This window comes from Clarias gariepinus, chromosome 11, assembly GCF_024256425.1.
Source record: "Clarias gariepinus isolate MV-2021 ecotype Netherlands chromosome 11, CGAR_prim_01v2, whole genome shotgun sequence".
NCBI classification, from domain to species: Eukaryota; Metazoa; Chordata; class Actinopteri; order Siluriformes; family Clariidae; genus Clarias; species Clarias gariepinus.
In genome coordinates, this window is record NC_071110.1 from 14,257,455 (window position 1) to 14,273,315 (window position 15,861).

General features: G+C 38.8%; 1 protein-coding gene across 2 annotated transcripts in view; it reads left to right on the plus strand.

The window, feature by feature from the left end:
• The first annotated feature begins 454 nt into the window (after positions 1–454).
• The window catches only part of gab2 (GRB2-associated binding protein 2), a 62,135-nt gene continuing 46,728 nt past the window's right edge, over positions 455–15,861 (plus strand). For both annotated transcript variants that reach the window (XM_053507083.1, XM_053507082.1), the window contains exon 1: positions 455–944. Coding sequence is in view for 1 of the 2 variants with exons in the window: in XM_053507082.1 (XP_053363057.1) it covers positions 873–944 (72 nt within the window). In the remaining variant the exon portion in view is untranslated. The remainder of the gene's footprint in view (positions 945–15,861) is intronic.

The following is a 15,861-nucleotide window of genomic DNA, read 5'->3' on the forward strand; positions in this document are numbered from 1 at the left end:
ACTATTGCTTGTTTTAGCCTTTTGATGAACTCAGCAGTTTTTTTCTCTACAGAGAACATTTTTTTTAGAAGTACAGTAGTCATTTTTCTTTTTTTAAACAAAGAAAATAAACAAACAAGTCTAGCTTTATACATTAAATTGGCGGTCTAAACGAGCTGTGAAACTATTTGTGGAAATTTTGACCTTCGACTTAGATTTTAATAAGGTTTTATGTTTATTTAGTTAATAAGAAAAAAAATTAATGGAAATAATTACAGTAGCTTCTGGGTTTTTGGCTGCACTAACTGCACGCGCATGACTGTCAGCAGAAAGCGCCGCCCACTTCCCAGGACTGTGTACAGGACCCGAGTTTGAACCCCGCCTTCCTTTGTTAAGACCACGCCTCTTCGTGACTGTGATTCGCTAGAACACTATAATCAGCTGCCTGGAGAAGGAGAAGGAGTGATTTCACAGCGAGGCGTGTGTGTGTGTGTTTGTGGTCGGGACCTGAGCTTGAGGATGAGCGCTGCTACACTTATACACTCGGGTTTGTTACGCGGGCGTGGTGTGGACGGTAACGACGCGGCGTAAATCCTCCGCGCCAGCCGACTTCCTGCACTCCGCGTTACTCCTCCTTCTGTCTCGGAGCTTCCAGTGTGCGCTGTCGGGACGGTGCGCGTCTCCGAGCTCTCCGGATAAACTACGCGCGCTCTCGCGTCAGTAATAAATGGGCCGGCGGAGCGCGCGCTTCTGCGTTCTCCCTAAATGGACCTGCATCATCATCATCATCTGATCATACGAGCGCCTGTGTGTGTGTGTGTGTGTGTGAGTGAGTGAGTGAGTGTTGTTGTGATCGGGCTTCTTTGGGAAAGAGAGGGAGAGGGAAAATAAAAATGAGCGGAGGAGAAATCATTTGCCAAGGCTGGCTGAGAAAATCCCCACCGGAGAAAAAACTTCGTAGATATGTAAGTACATTCGTGTGTGTGTGTGTTTCAACTTTGTATTGTGTAACACTAATTGAGATCTTTTATACAGTAATTCCAATTCTTATGTTGGATTGTGTAGGTATTAAAGCATATGAAGTTATAAAGCAGCTTTATCATGATGCTTTATAGACACTGGATGGTTAAGGTGGTTCCCAGAGACAGCAGGTGCGCCCTAGTGGCTGCCAGAAACATCATTCCCTTCCCTCTGACTCTTTTGGGGGAAAAGAAAAAAATATAAACATAAATAAAAACAGATGTTTCCCACTTTATAAATATAAACAACCAGTATGCATTCTGGTGGTAACAGCCTGGGTACTAAATCAGGATGTTATCTGTGTTTGACTGTAACACTTACCCAAACTGTGTGCACAATAGGCATTAAAGATACCATGGAGCCACCGTCTGTCTACTAATTCTGTTTGGGACAGCTGTCCATACAACTGTTCCCGTTGAGAAAGCAGTCTGCCTCTCATCTGATAGCGTTACAGTAATGCATCACATAAATCATTTGTTGTTGTGCGTTAGAAGATGCGGTCCCCATCCCGTTCACTCTTGCTGTCTGGACACTGAGGACTAATGGTTTCCACCTCGTCAGAGCTGATAATGGATTAAAAAAAAAAAAAGCAGAAGCTCCAGCTTTTCTAAATACAGCTGGCCTATGTTTATCTACAGGATTGCATTATAGAACCTCTCTTCACTCACACCCATGATGTCATATCTTTTCCTCTTCCTCCTTTCCATCAGTCATTTTCTTAATTTTGGCGAAGTGAGAAGTCATTCTTGACCTGTTCATATGAAGTTCTACTAGGTCATTTCCTTTTTCTTTTACATATAAGGATCGTGTTTTTTGTGCAGCTAGGCAGGAACTGCTGATGTCAAAACAAACAGAGCAGCTGCGTCCACAGAAAAGGCGTAACGTAACGTCACATGTAAATGTCAGCGTTTATTGATTTCTTTTTTTTATTATTAATTTATTTATTTATTCTACAAACTAAGCAGGACATTTGAAAAACACGAAATAGTCCGTATACTTAGCAAAAGACAAGATGAAACAAGAATGACATCCTGTCAGTTGGCCTCATCAAGAGAACTAATTGTCCAAACAAGAAATTTAAAAATCTATTTAGCAGAAAAGATTGCTGTCATCTGACTTTGCTACTGTCCTAATCTACTGAGATATTTTAAGCAGTCGTGGACTTCGGTGTTCCGACAACAACAGAGTGTTTGTGCGACTGCTCAGACAGCCTCATAGTAGGCCAGAACGTATCACCTGAACCTCAGTTGTGTCTTGCAAATCATATGCAAATACAAAGCACAAACAATTCTGTCAGTTAGTGCCCTATGGCAACAATTAGAAAATAGTGGTGTCTGTTGTCTTGACTAGCATGTCATGCTCATTCACATTGTCCAAATTGGGGCAAGAAGGACCAAATCGTATGTAATCGTAAGTAATCAAAATGAACCAAACCACCATTAGCTCGTTTACGTAATGGTCCTACATGTGTGCGTAGACCTGCCTTCACCACTTTGCAGTAAAAATGATAAGTGAAAATTTTAAAAATAAAATTGTAAAAGGGAAAATAATGTAAGATTCAGACAAGAAAATGTCCCCTGACAGCCAGGGGAATAAAATAAATAAGGAGAGTCACTCCCTTTGGTTATAATGTGAATAATTAACAAGTATTTTTACTGGAAAATTGTAGCATTAAGCTGTTACTTATTACCTCGATAGCCAGCATCAGTACAGGGCAAGTTCACTAGTGGTTTGCCAATTACAAGATGAAAAATAATAATATAAAAGCAATTGCTGTCTCATTCACTTTCCAGTGGAAACCATATTGTACTGTATAAAAAACAAAGTACGTTAGTGGTGTTCTTCTGATTGTTTATGATATTATAGTGTAATAGAAAAAGGAAAGGGGAAACATTAAGGACTAAATGGATTGCCACGTTTTACACTCATACTAACATCAGCAATTTCTGACAATAGTTGGCTTGCTCACCTCTGCTTCTCACAGTGCTGTGGCCAGGTGTCTTTTAGACAAAATGTGAAACTATTGTTTGTTAGTGGGAGACTATTCCATAAAAAAGATGGAGGTCAATTCATAGAGAATATTGTAGCTTCAAACTTTACAAGTCAGATCAGATTTGGCCTGGGTTAGATCTCATTTACTGTACAGTGCTGTGAAAATATATTTGGTATAAAAGATCAGTAAAGATCTTAGCATTATTTTTTCTGCATATTTGTCACACTTACAAAACAAATTTTAATATTACACCAAGATAACCAGAATTAATACATTTATTAATGGAATCACTGTCCAAAACTACCTGGACCTTTGTGAAAATTAAAAGAAAACCTAATAACTGGTTGTGCCACCCTTGGTGGCAACAACTGCAATCAAGCATTTGCGATAACCATCAATGAGTCTTTTACAAAAATAATGGTTCAGAGTGGCCTAGTCAAATTCTGGACTTTAATCTGGACCATGTCATTCATGGTCGAAAACTCTCCAAAGTGGCTTAATTAAAACTATTCTGAAAATACTGATATAAAAAAATAGTGGGCCAGAAATTCTTTGCAGCGATGTGAAAGGCTTATTTCCAGTTATCACAAACACTTAAATGCAGTTGTTGCCCTTATGGGTCGCACAATCACTTAGTAGGTTCATGGGGCAAATACTTTCTCACATAGGGTCAGGTAGGTTTGATTTTAGCTTAATAAATTAAGTGATCATTTAAAAACTGCATTTTGTGATTACACAGGTTAGCTTTTTCTAATATTAATATTTAATTACTTACTTACTGATCTGAATTAAAAATATGCAAAAAAAAATCAGGAAAAATACTTTTTTACAGCATTGTATATTTGCTAATGCAGTTCTATCAACAAATTAGAATTTCAAATATATGTAAAATATGTGAAATTTGTTGTGATCATGACGCATTCATGATTTTATTTAAAAGCTTTTATTATAATGTCTAATATTAATGCCTTGTAATCATGTTGAATTAAAGCCACATCTTTCAAAATCTCATGATTCCTTAAAAACATTTATGAACAAGTGAGAGCAACACACAAACCAATTTCCGATCTAATCTGACAATTCCAGAAAGTATAAAAAACAATCTTGATCCAGTCATTTCATGCTGCTGCCAGGAAAAGCTTGTTACATTATTAATCATCAATCATCATTAAGCACGCATAACTGCGAAGCTTCTCTATGATAAAACGTGACATGTAGATAATGAACACAGCTGTTCTATACTGAAGTCGTTCTCAAACAATATCTGAAGCTTAAAATTGTTTTCCGCGCCGCCGCACCGCAGGCAGCGCCGCCGCCACAATACCTATAATAAAACCAGCGATCGGAAGTGGAGGGACAGTTCTGGCATTTCCCATAACAGCAGCTCTTCGTTTCCTCTTCCTACAACTATTGTCACGTTAATACCCTGCCATGTCCAGAATCCACCCTCAAACGCATAAAATATGTTAATTTAAAATATTTTCTAATGTGCTTAGGGTTAGACTCTAGACTTGATTGTTAAATCCAGTTTAGAGCAGTGGAGACTGGACTACAGTGCAAGTACAGAGTACAGTGCAAGTTATGACAGAGACATGACTCAGATCGTTACGGAGCTATGAGATGACTAGCACAATGGCAGCGATGGTCATATTTTAGCATGAAAGTTAAAGATTTGGATGCTGACCTGATCGAGTGGAGTGTACAGATGAGGACGTGAGTAAGCAGGATCTACTAAAAGATGCTGCATCTGTCTCACTTTAAGTGGGTAATGTGGGGTAATATAGGAACCTGTTAACCAAAGTGAAAGTAGGTCAAAATGTTAACGAAAGTTAAAAAAAAAAGTAAGCAACAATGTGCAAAATATAAACTAAGTGCATGTGACATTACATGCTAACTAGAAGGCTCAACATGTTTTATGATTATATAGGATTATCTGGCATGGCTGGAGAAGAGCTGGGCTGATCTGCCCTAAGATAAACGTAGCATTTAAGATCAAATTCAACCATTTAAGATAAAGCTCCAGTGTATTTTCTGTAATAACAGGCAGTGAGAGTGTGTGTAACTAGAGTAGCCTGCAGCGATAGTGCTAGGTGGTGCCACCCACTCTCCTGGCTGTTTTCTCTGACATCACTTCACAAACACCCCTGTTTGCCTGGTCCATCCCAGGATTCCAGACTGATCGTATCAAAACTAAAGTGAGTGCAAAATATCTTCATGCCTTTGTGTTTTCCACATGTGCGTGTGTGTGCGTGCCTGTTTGCAGACACGTATATCTGGAATTAAAAGAGGTGCATCGCAGATCCAGTATATTTTTTTTGTAAAGTTGTATGCTGTTATTCAAGTAATGGATGTTATGTGTACATCTGGATCATGGTTGAGGGAAGTGAGTTTGTCCAGATTCAGCGCACTTGTTTTGAAGAGGGTCTTTGGGAAGGTCTGACTCCTGCAGGTCAACACTGAACACCTCCCAGTTCCTGCCTTGACAGACAACATTGCGCCTCACAGACATTTTCCTTGTTCAGCTTTATCAGACGTGCTAAGGGTTCGCTGTGGATCCTGAGACAAAACACAGACACAGTGCTGTATCAGAAGGTGCCAGATGAAAAACAGAAACCCTAGGGTTCTACTCTCCAGTTCGTGGACATTTTCCACTACTATGAATCGTGAACTACGTGATGTGTCAATAATTTAGCACTTCTGCCTTATTCAATTAAATTAAATTTATTAGGCGATAGGAAATAAACTTCCTCTAATGGGGTCTCCGGCTTGACCCGGTTTCCCGGACCACTCTTGAGTCAGGATGTGAAGGTAGACATGTTTGATCTTTATATAGCGTCCTTCAGCGCGTCCTGGGATTGTACCTGTTTGTGCGGTTGCTGAAAATTAAACTGCAGCGGTAGCAGGCTCCAGACTTCCTCTGGATGGCACCTACAGGAAACACTGTGCCTCAGTTCTCAGGATGGAGGGTAACAGATTGTTTATTGATTGATTATCAGAGGGGCAAGATTGGCTCACCATTTCATACATAGTAAAGCAGCTAACCAATCATAGATAGCATTGAATTCTTATAAGCCAATCTTAATGCAGAAGGTGGATATTTTGCGAAAAGATGGAAAGACAAACTTAACCTAAGTTGGAGGAAAATGCTTCTGTTAATTTCTGGCAAATTAAACAATTCACAGTGTCAAAAAAAATTATAATACGATTAACTTTTTGTTCATCTTATTGAATCAGCTTCCATGTAAACAGTCAAGTTGGAACTCTAATCAGCATGATTTTAATTTTAGAAATGAGGCATAAATATTGTTCATGTAAACTTTAGCTATTTTAAGTTCACACGTATTAATTTAAGTTTTGGTGATTTGTTTGTCTTAGAACTTTTGGTGATATTGGTGTTCTTCCATGTTTTGTATGCTCGTAAAATTTGCATGCTCTTACTGTTATTCTTAAAGTGTTTGGTGACAGTTTATGATTGATTATAAACCTACCTACCGGTTTGTGGTCATTTTTTAATTGATTGTGTTTTTGTGCATGTACTGTATATTAACTTATAAGGTGTTTGTTCAGGCAGGTTAAAAAATAGACATATATGTGGGCAGATCATCTGGGTCATTTCAAACTCAAACTAAGACTTGTGATGAAATTTTTCATGACTTAAGACATAAAACCGTTCAACATTTACAGACGAGTTTAAATACAGTACGGTCATGAGACTATTAGCAGCAGTTCAGCATTTGAATGGTGGAAACATTTTAACGAAGGCCGAAAGTCCAGGACTGACAACCCTGCTCGAGCTGCACTGCTGTCGTTTCAATGAACATTCAGGGAGTAAAACGCCTGATCCTTGAAAATCCTTGAAATAACTTGTCGCCAACTTGTGGAAGAGACGTACCAGTCTATATGAACTGTTCACACAATCACCGCTTGCACATTACAGAAAACCTGTTTGGGCCATTCAAGGAGTCCTGGGAGGCCAGCTTTTCAGATTTGAAGCAGGCAATCTGGTCATGACACACTGAGAAAAATGTTCTACCTTAATGGTATTCAAGCACTAGTGAAGCACTGGGATAAGTGCATTAGTGCAGCAGGGGATTATGTAGAAAAATAAAGGGAGTTTTTACTCTCATAACTGTGTTCTGTATTTTTGCACAATCAAGCGTCCTGGATTTACTTGAACATCCATCGTATCCAGAAGAAAAAAAAACTTTTCATACAAATTAAATCCATTTTATAGTAACGCATTTACAGTCTGACGTGAATTCAACACACAGGCAAGTTTCCAGTCTTCTACTTCCAGATTATCCTGACTAATAATGGGCTGACTGATCTGTAATAAGCATTCTAGGAATTTGAGTATTAAAGTCACAAACCTGTACCAGACTGTTACTAAAATTAGTTGTTCCACGGGACTGCTATAAATGGCCAAACACTAATTTAGCTATTTCAGAGCACATGATTGTTTGTTGCATGTTTCGCTCTGCTAAGCTCATGACACTTATTTAAACGGGGTCATGACTTCAGGTGCCCTCAATTCTTTGCATAGTCTGTTAAAATTTATCAGGAACTCGGTGGGAACAATAACAGGTAATGAAGTGGATACCTGCTAACTGCCTCCCTCTACTTCCTAATACAGTCAGTTTAAATACTTAGGAGTTATGCGTGTATTATCCTATTAAGATGATCTTTTAATCTAAAAATACTTGCTGATGTTATGGTGCACCAGCTGAGAGCCAAAAATCATCAGATGCAAGTAGGATTCTTAAGATCTGAGCTCATATTTCCATGGAAAAATTTCAGATTATTGCTATGAATATACAGTTACTTGGAAGTAGATATGCAGGAATTACAGTATGTACAGTAGGTCGTTTGCTAAGTTTTTCTTCTTCTTCATATCTAGCATGGATCTTACTGATTCCATGGAACTGTTTGTCTTAGAAGTATTTCTTAGAGATATATCATGCCTATGCTTTCAAATTTGAAATTGCTAAATTGCACATGTGCAAGCATGGATGGTATTAATGACGCGCGCAAGACCTTTCTGCTGGTTTCGACAGCTGACGACTTTATTACAGGTGATGTCATCTTGCGCAAGGGTACTGCAGGCACTAGTGTGTGTGTGTTACAGATTAAGTAAGTAAGCGAGAGAGTGAGAGAGCACATATGTGTGTATGCGTATGACATATGACTGGGGTCACATGGTGAACAGATTGTTAAGCAGGCGGGTCTTGATTAAAAGTGCTCCAGGCGGCTCAGTCGAGACGAGAAAGAAAGTTGTTCGAGGGACACCATCGCTTTTTTCGAGCCTTGTGTCCAAAAAAAAGCAGTGTCTTCCTGCAGGCAGATGTCACAGGCTGGTGTGAAATATTGCCTTTCCAAGCAAATGACCTCAGCTCAATGAGAGCTTTATTAGGGTGTGAACAATCTAGGGAAAGGATTACATTTCGAGGATAGTTATCATAGCCTGTCTCTCAGCAAGCGACCCAAACAGATTAAACCAACATCAGGACGTGTAAATATTATTAGTTTAAAATTTATTAGTTAAGAACATAATAATGCTTTTTTTCCAGGTTCGGAATATTCTTCAGTACCGTGCTGTGTATTGAATACCATTTGCTATTGTGTAAGGGAATACCTGTTTCAACAGCAGCTTTCATGGCTGTAAATTAGACATTACACACTTGTTCATATAATATGAGGATTGCAGGTGTGTGATGCTTGAAGGCATCACATGAAGGTCAGCTGTTCTAGAGTAGTTCTTTCAAAAACAGTATTATTAAGTGCATTCGCAAAGCCCATTAAGCACCATGATCAAGCTCTCATGAAGACCATCCCAGGAAAGCAAGACCAAAACTTACATCTGCTGCAAAGGAGAAGTTCATTTAGAGTCACCAGCCTCCAATTAACAGCATGTAGAATCACCAATTAACTGCATCTAGAATTAGAGCTGTCATGAAGGCTTTACAGAGCATAAGTAGCAAATACATCTTAATATCAACTGGTCAAAGGAGATTATTAAATATTTTGGATGCCTTTAACATTGTTTTACAAAATAGTAAGAAAAAAAAAATCAGGAAAGACCATTCTAACAGAAGGCGTGTCCAAACTTTTGACTGGAAATGTAAACAAATGTCAAAGAGCTATTTATAATGTTGGTACACCCTGAACGAAATCCCAGATAGTACAAAAAAAGCATGCAATATTGTTTCAGTTCTCTTAAGTTAAAAAAAAAAAAAAAACATTCACCACATGGAAAACAACAATATCTCATTTTCACAGTGTTGTGTTACATCTTGCTCTTAAATGAATAACAGGGTCAAATGTAATGTAATGTAATTTAGTTTTCTAGAGCTAGCAAGTACATGCTACCATCCATTTCATACCCTTACCGGCAGACGTCGCTAGGCAATGGTTGCCCGCGATGACCTGTGGACCCTCACGTCAGCAGTCATTGCTATCAGGGAAGTTATGTTGTTGAGTGCTCTAACCTCTGACAACCTATATGCATGCGCAGACACACGCACCTAGCCATGCTTTACACGCACTCTGGTAACAGTCTGCCTATACCAGTGTACTGTATAAGGAAACCTACGAATTATGCAGAAAACTGTCTCTGTTTATGGAATATGTATCCATAGTGGTTATTCAGTGTTCATTTCGCACTAGAACTAGCATTAGCTAGCATATATGCTAATGGCATGAGGTTAATTACTGACACTTAGAATGTAAGTATAGTGAGGGGGGACAGGTACAAATGCTGTTTTCTAAGTGTATATAAGTGTTATTTATCTGAAACATTTACACAGATTGTCATGCATGTTTAAAATGTCTCTTTTATTTACTTTACATACATGTTTGTTTGTGTACAGTAATATCACAAATAGTGTTATTATCATATAATCATATCATATAATTATATATATATATATATATATATATACTGTATATACATACAAAATAAATAAATAGAAAAATAAGATCTTTTTAGTTATAGCCTACACAATGAATTTCTTGGAACTTCATAATGTGTATAGTTTATAGTGTGTTTATAGTGTTTGTAGTCTAACACTTTTTTTCTACTATTTATTTCCTGTATTACAAATATGTTTATATTACTTTCCTTATCTTTCTTGATTTTTATCACCGACTCCGAGAGCGTCTGCACAAAACATTTCCAATGCACCTGTTCCTGTTGGTATGTGTACAAATAGTAAATAAAATCTCGTTTCTTGAATGTCGGTAAAGTTTATGCTTACATGAAATGTTCGGGTCTCTGTGGCTCTATAAATAAATGAACAAATGATTTGGATCATCTAACAAATCCGATCCCTACTCACCACCGCTGCAGTCGTATTCAGGGGTTCCCATCTTGGCAGCACATGTGTCTATTTACATTGGCTCATTTGTTTGTACATTTTATTCAAAACAACATATATTTGGGGCAGGGTACAATCAAGCAGATGAGGCTTAGAGGATTTGCAGCTTGGCAGTACTGGCAGTTGCCCACCATGGACCTGACTTTTTTTTTTTTTTTACATCAGAGCCTTGCTTAATCTGTAGTGTACAAATACTTCCCTTTTCCAGCTCTCACGTCAGGACACAGTTTTGTTACTGCTGAACTTCTGCATTGTGTAGAACTCGTGCAATTTGTCTTGCGGCAATAACCTGCTTACAATAACCTGCTTACAATAACCTGCTTATCGGAGATGCACAATATTGTGACATTATGACGTAGGATGTAACACTCGAAATGCTGTGAGTTCTGTTGCCAGATTGGACAGTTATCCAATCAGTTGGGCTACTTTGTTCTATTTTGGTGTGGGAAAAAAATGGCTGTTGGGCAAGTAACAACAAAAAGGTTCATGGTCAAAACTACAGCCTGAATATCAGATGACTCATTGGCTTCTCAATGTCAGTTCATGATTCAGTACAGCACAGTGAAATTATTTTTTCCTATTAAGGCAGTTGGGGTCAGCCAGGATACAACACCCCTGGATCAGATAGGGTTAAGGGCCATGCTCAAGAGCAACTTGGTGGTGGTTGGGCTTGAACCAACGACCTTCCAGTCATTAACTCAGAGACTTAACCATTTGAGTCACCACTGCCTGTGCAAGCTTCTTGCATTGATTGTTTTATGTGCTCCCTTTTACAATTCACTGTTTATTTAGTTATTTATTTGTAAGCATTAATTTTAGTGGTGCTCTGGAATGGTGCAATTTTATCATCTGAATAATTTTATAACACTTTCTTTTTACTGGCTTTCTTTCTGGTCGTGTGATTGAGGAGGATAAATATAATTAGTCAGGGCCTCTGTAGTATAACTGTGACACTTGCAATGCTACAGTATTGGTTCATCTATCAACATGTAATATATACTGTATGTAACTTTGAGATACACAGGGCATTAAAACGCATAAGATAGGCAATAGCATTTTGCAGTTCAAAAGCTACTTCAATAGCTTGTTCATCTTCATCTTGTGCCGCTTGATCATCTAAGGTTTAGAACTCTTAATAAGAAAGTCGACTGTCTGTTCCGTGTAATATGTTAAAGCACTTCTGTTGTGTAGGCCATGTTAGCTGTGTATCGCCAACCCTGGGGAAATCTAGCGGAGAAGTGTTAGCATTAAGCTAGCAAATGGCCAGAAATGATACTATGTTAGACTGAAGACAATAACATAAACATATGATTTGTCTTGCACATGCCAGCATTGGGAGAGCTGCTGTTAGAGAAAAAGTCTATTGAGATTCAAGACCATTGCTTTGATATGTAGTTTTGCTAAAATCCCTTTAATGTGTTACAGAGCCTATCTATCGAGACAAGACGTGCTCCAAAAGCTGTTTAGCCCTCTGTCAAATTGATAGCATGGTTAAAGTCAGAATTAGCGACATTCACTCCCTGCGCCACATTGATTTCAGTGTGGCGGGAGCACAAAAACCCATCGCAGCACAGATGGCAGGGAACATAGGAAGCGGCACAAAGAGTTCTGATTAGCCAGAATGCCTTGCTGTCACTCATAACGCTAACTCGAGCAGCTTTTTGAATGAGGCCTAGCATGCATTCAGAGATTCACATTTTTTTTTTCGGTCTTGAAGTGGCTGCTTACAAAATAGGTCTGATTGCACAAACGTTCAGTAAACAGGAACAGGATTGGCGTTTCACGCGTCCTTTCACATTCACAGTCTTAAGTTTCCATTTGCTGCCTTTGCTTATCTAAGAGTAGGCCCTGCAATTTAATACAAAAAAAGTATTCCAGGGTAAAGTTACTTCATGTTTTTGTTGAGTCATGTGCTTCATCCTTTTTGTGAAATCATCAAGCGTATGGATGACTGCATTTATAGCCGGGCATCATCGCAAATGTCCTGAATTACGAAACTCTCACGGTACGAAGCCAGTTGAGCACTTGAGACATGTCCAATCCTGCGTGTGTGTGCGAGTTTGTTGTGGGTGGTTAGCTCTTTACTATCATGTCAAGCATGCCACAGCTGCTGGTCTTCCCGAAGCTCTGTTTTGACTATCGGGGAAGCCGAGCAGTTTAATGCGAGTTGCAGAGGGACTCTAATGCATCCGCCCAGCAGAACCTCTCCAGCTCTGTTCCCTCCACCGCTCTGTTTAATCTCTCCTCCTGTTTATTTCCTGGGCTATGTGGGATGGAATGCTGCCATTACCAACCAGAGGCTCTGGATCATTTCAAGGAAAAAGCCAGATTACTCATGAGAGCTGTAAAATGAAGGGACGAAGCTAATTTGTTGGATCTTTTGTTGTTTTCTTTATTGTTTTTTGTTTGAGGGTGGGGGGTGTTAATGCTGAAATGGGTGTTAATTCGTTGGAAATGTTTGTGCATTTGTGTGGGACATCCTGATGATGGGAATACATTAGGATTTTGATCTTATTGGGTCATGTGAATTGTTTAACAATGCATGTGAAATTTATTTGAAAAAACTAAAAAAATTAGATAATGCGTAAGATTAGTTGTACTCTACAAGACAATACTCATACTCTACAAGTATGATCTTTGTGTGTGTCTGTGTGTGTGTGTGTGTGTGTGTGTGTGTGTAGTGTAGTGTGTGTGTGTGTGTGTGTGTCATAAAACCTATCTATTAATGGCCATCTGCTCGGCTATACATAAACACACACTATATCTGTCTGGACTATATATAAACTTTTTGCCATCTTTAGCTTATACACACTCACAATATACACAGTTTATTTTAACCTCCTGATGACTTCAACGCATGTCACTTATGCAAACATGAACAGACGACACCTGCTCTGTATGCAGACGCCAAACGGCACACACTGTCTAGATACATGTTGGCCACCCGTGTCTGTGTGTGTGTGTCTGTGTGTGTGTTTGTCTGTGTGTGTGTGTGTCTGTGTGTGTGTGTGTATGTGTGTGTGTGTGTGTGTACATGTATGAAGGAGAAATAGAAAGTGTATCATAAACTTTTGTGGGATACAGAAATCTCACCAAAAAAGGAAATATTTATCTCTGAAAAACAAGACCAATATCTTGTTTGTGGGTTGTGTTAGATTTTTTATGTCATCAGTTATATTTTAGCAGACTTTACTGACTGAATCATCAATTTGTGTAAACAACTTGGAAATTAAGAAATGCACAAGTTTTTTTTCTTTCTCCCCAGGCACTTGCAGGATTCCTCCCAGGATTCCAAGGTTATGTTTTAATTAAGGGTTACATTAAGTTTTTATATATATATATTCTAACTTTCACTTTGTATCTAATCCGATCCTAATTATTTAAATAGCAGTATCAGTGTGCACATGGTATAGTTCTTTACATTAAGGTTTCTTTAGCTGTCATTATATGATCGATTAGTTAGAAACACATTAGGGAAAGAGAGGTTGTGTTAAGGATTAAGAAAGAGACTGGTTGAGGTAGGGCTGCGCAGGTTATTGTAAATTTATCAAACCTGACATTTAGAGCCTCTAATCTATGTAATCTTGTTTATGTCAGACATGTCTGATTTTATAAATATAATAAATATAATATATGTCAATACTATTCTAATAGACCCAGACCATGAGACGGAATACACACACATACACAAACCCTCATTCACACACTACGTGGAATTTAGGATCGCCAGCTAGGCTTTATCTGCATTTCTTTGGTGGGTGGAAACCCACCAAGCAAAGGGAGAACAGCAGAGAACTCCAGACACACAGACCCGAGTTGGGAATCGAACCCTCTCCCCTTTTGGTGCAAGTGCTAACAGTTATGCCGCTGTGCCACCCTGTCAGTGAACTATGGTGAAAAAAAAATTATCATTCATTAATCATAATTTAGGTAAAATGGTGATGATATTGATTTAAGGTCCTTGCCCAGCACTTGGTTGGTGGAATGTCACTTGTTATTTAAGCAGGAGCCCCAACATTGGATGCCCATTGTAACACAGTAGTCATGAAGTTGCAGTGATGTCCAGCATCAGGACCAATGTTGGGACAATGTTATTTTTGAAAGTTGCAGTTAATTATATTGATTTTTATGATGACATTTATGATGATTAGTGTCCATAACATCTGACGACATCCATGGTCAGTTAAGGTTTAGATGTCGGATCGGTAATTGGGATGGACACAAAAGCGTCACCAGTTGCCAAATTATCATCTCCACAACACTTTGACAGCCAAAAATTCCTGCAGGGTTTATACAATAATTGTTTCACACGGTTTTATACCGCAGAACTGGTGCTGTCACTTTCCATGTTCACAAATGATAAGAGTAAGGTGTCGTTTCACTGTGTACTCCCGGTTCAGCCACCGTTCATTATCTCTGGCAAGTTGCCGCACTAATTAAGTAGCAGGTTAAGTTGCTGTTTGGAAGCTTATTGTTACATGATGACTGATGGCCTGTCCTGCGCCTGGTTAAGGCACACAGTCATCGTTTGATGATAATGGTGCATTGAAACAAAACACACAAGCAAGTTTGCTGGAGGAATTTCATGGAGCAAAGCCCATAGTAATCCGCTTACGTTTTTTTTTTTGCTTGACCTTTTAGAATAGTAATGCTAAAAACTATTTGACTAAACACTGTGTTTACTACTTCTAAAGGCCACTTTAAAACCCACCTTTAAAAGATCTTTCGATTAGACAGTAGTAAATGGCTTGACCTGGTCATTGATGGCACATGAACAACAGCAAGCCTTAAACCTATTCAGTGAGTAAGATTTCTTATTCTGCATTTACAGTACCACTTTCTCGCGTGTAGGAGTGTGTGCTGGCTGTTAGCGTTGTTGCTCATGGATGTGAACTGGCTGAGCAGTTGCGGGTTAAGGGCCTTGCTCAAGGGCCCAACAGGGAGAACTTGATGGTCGTGGGATTTGAACCTGGGACTTTCCGAACCATAATCCAATGCTGTAGTTGTAGTTAAACCCCCCCCCAAAATAATGATGTTTTATTTGTTCTACACCGATTAGCTGCAACACTAACACCACCACCAGCTGAACTAAATAACATTAATTATCAGTTGTATAGCAGTACACTGGTGACTAGTCACTTTGCTCCTATCCCACATGTAGGGATTAAAAAAAAAATTGTCCTGATAGAAAGGTATCAGAACTAACCTTAGGGCATATCAGCTTGCCGTGTATGGGGTTTAGCAGGCAAATGATCAGCTGTTGAGGCAGCACAAGAGGAACATACACAATATTTGGCTTAATGTTTTGGTTTTTAATGTCATAGTTGATTGTTGTTTTTATGATCATGAAATACATTTGAAAGCAGGATAAATGCAGGCCGTTTTCACAGATCGGTTTTTCGCTTGACCCCTAAGTGTAAGACATTTTGATCAGTAAAAAGAGAATGGTTCCAGGCTTAGAAACACTTGAAGACCTGGTCACCTGCACAGTACGGC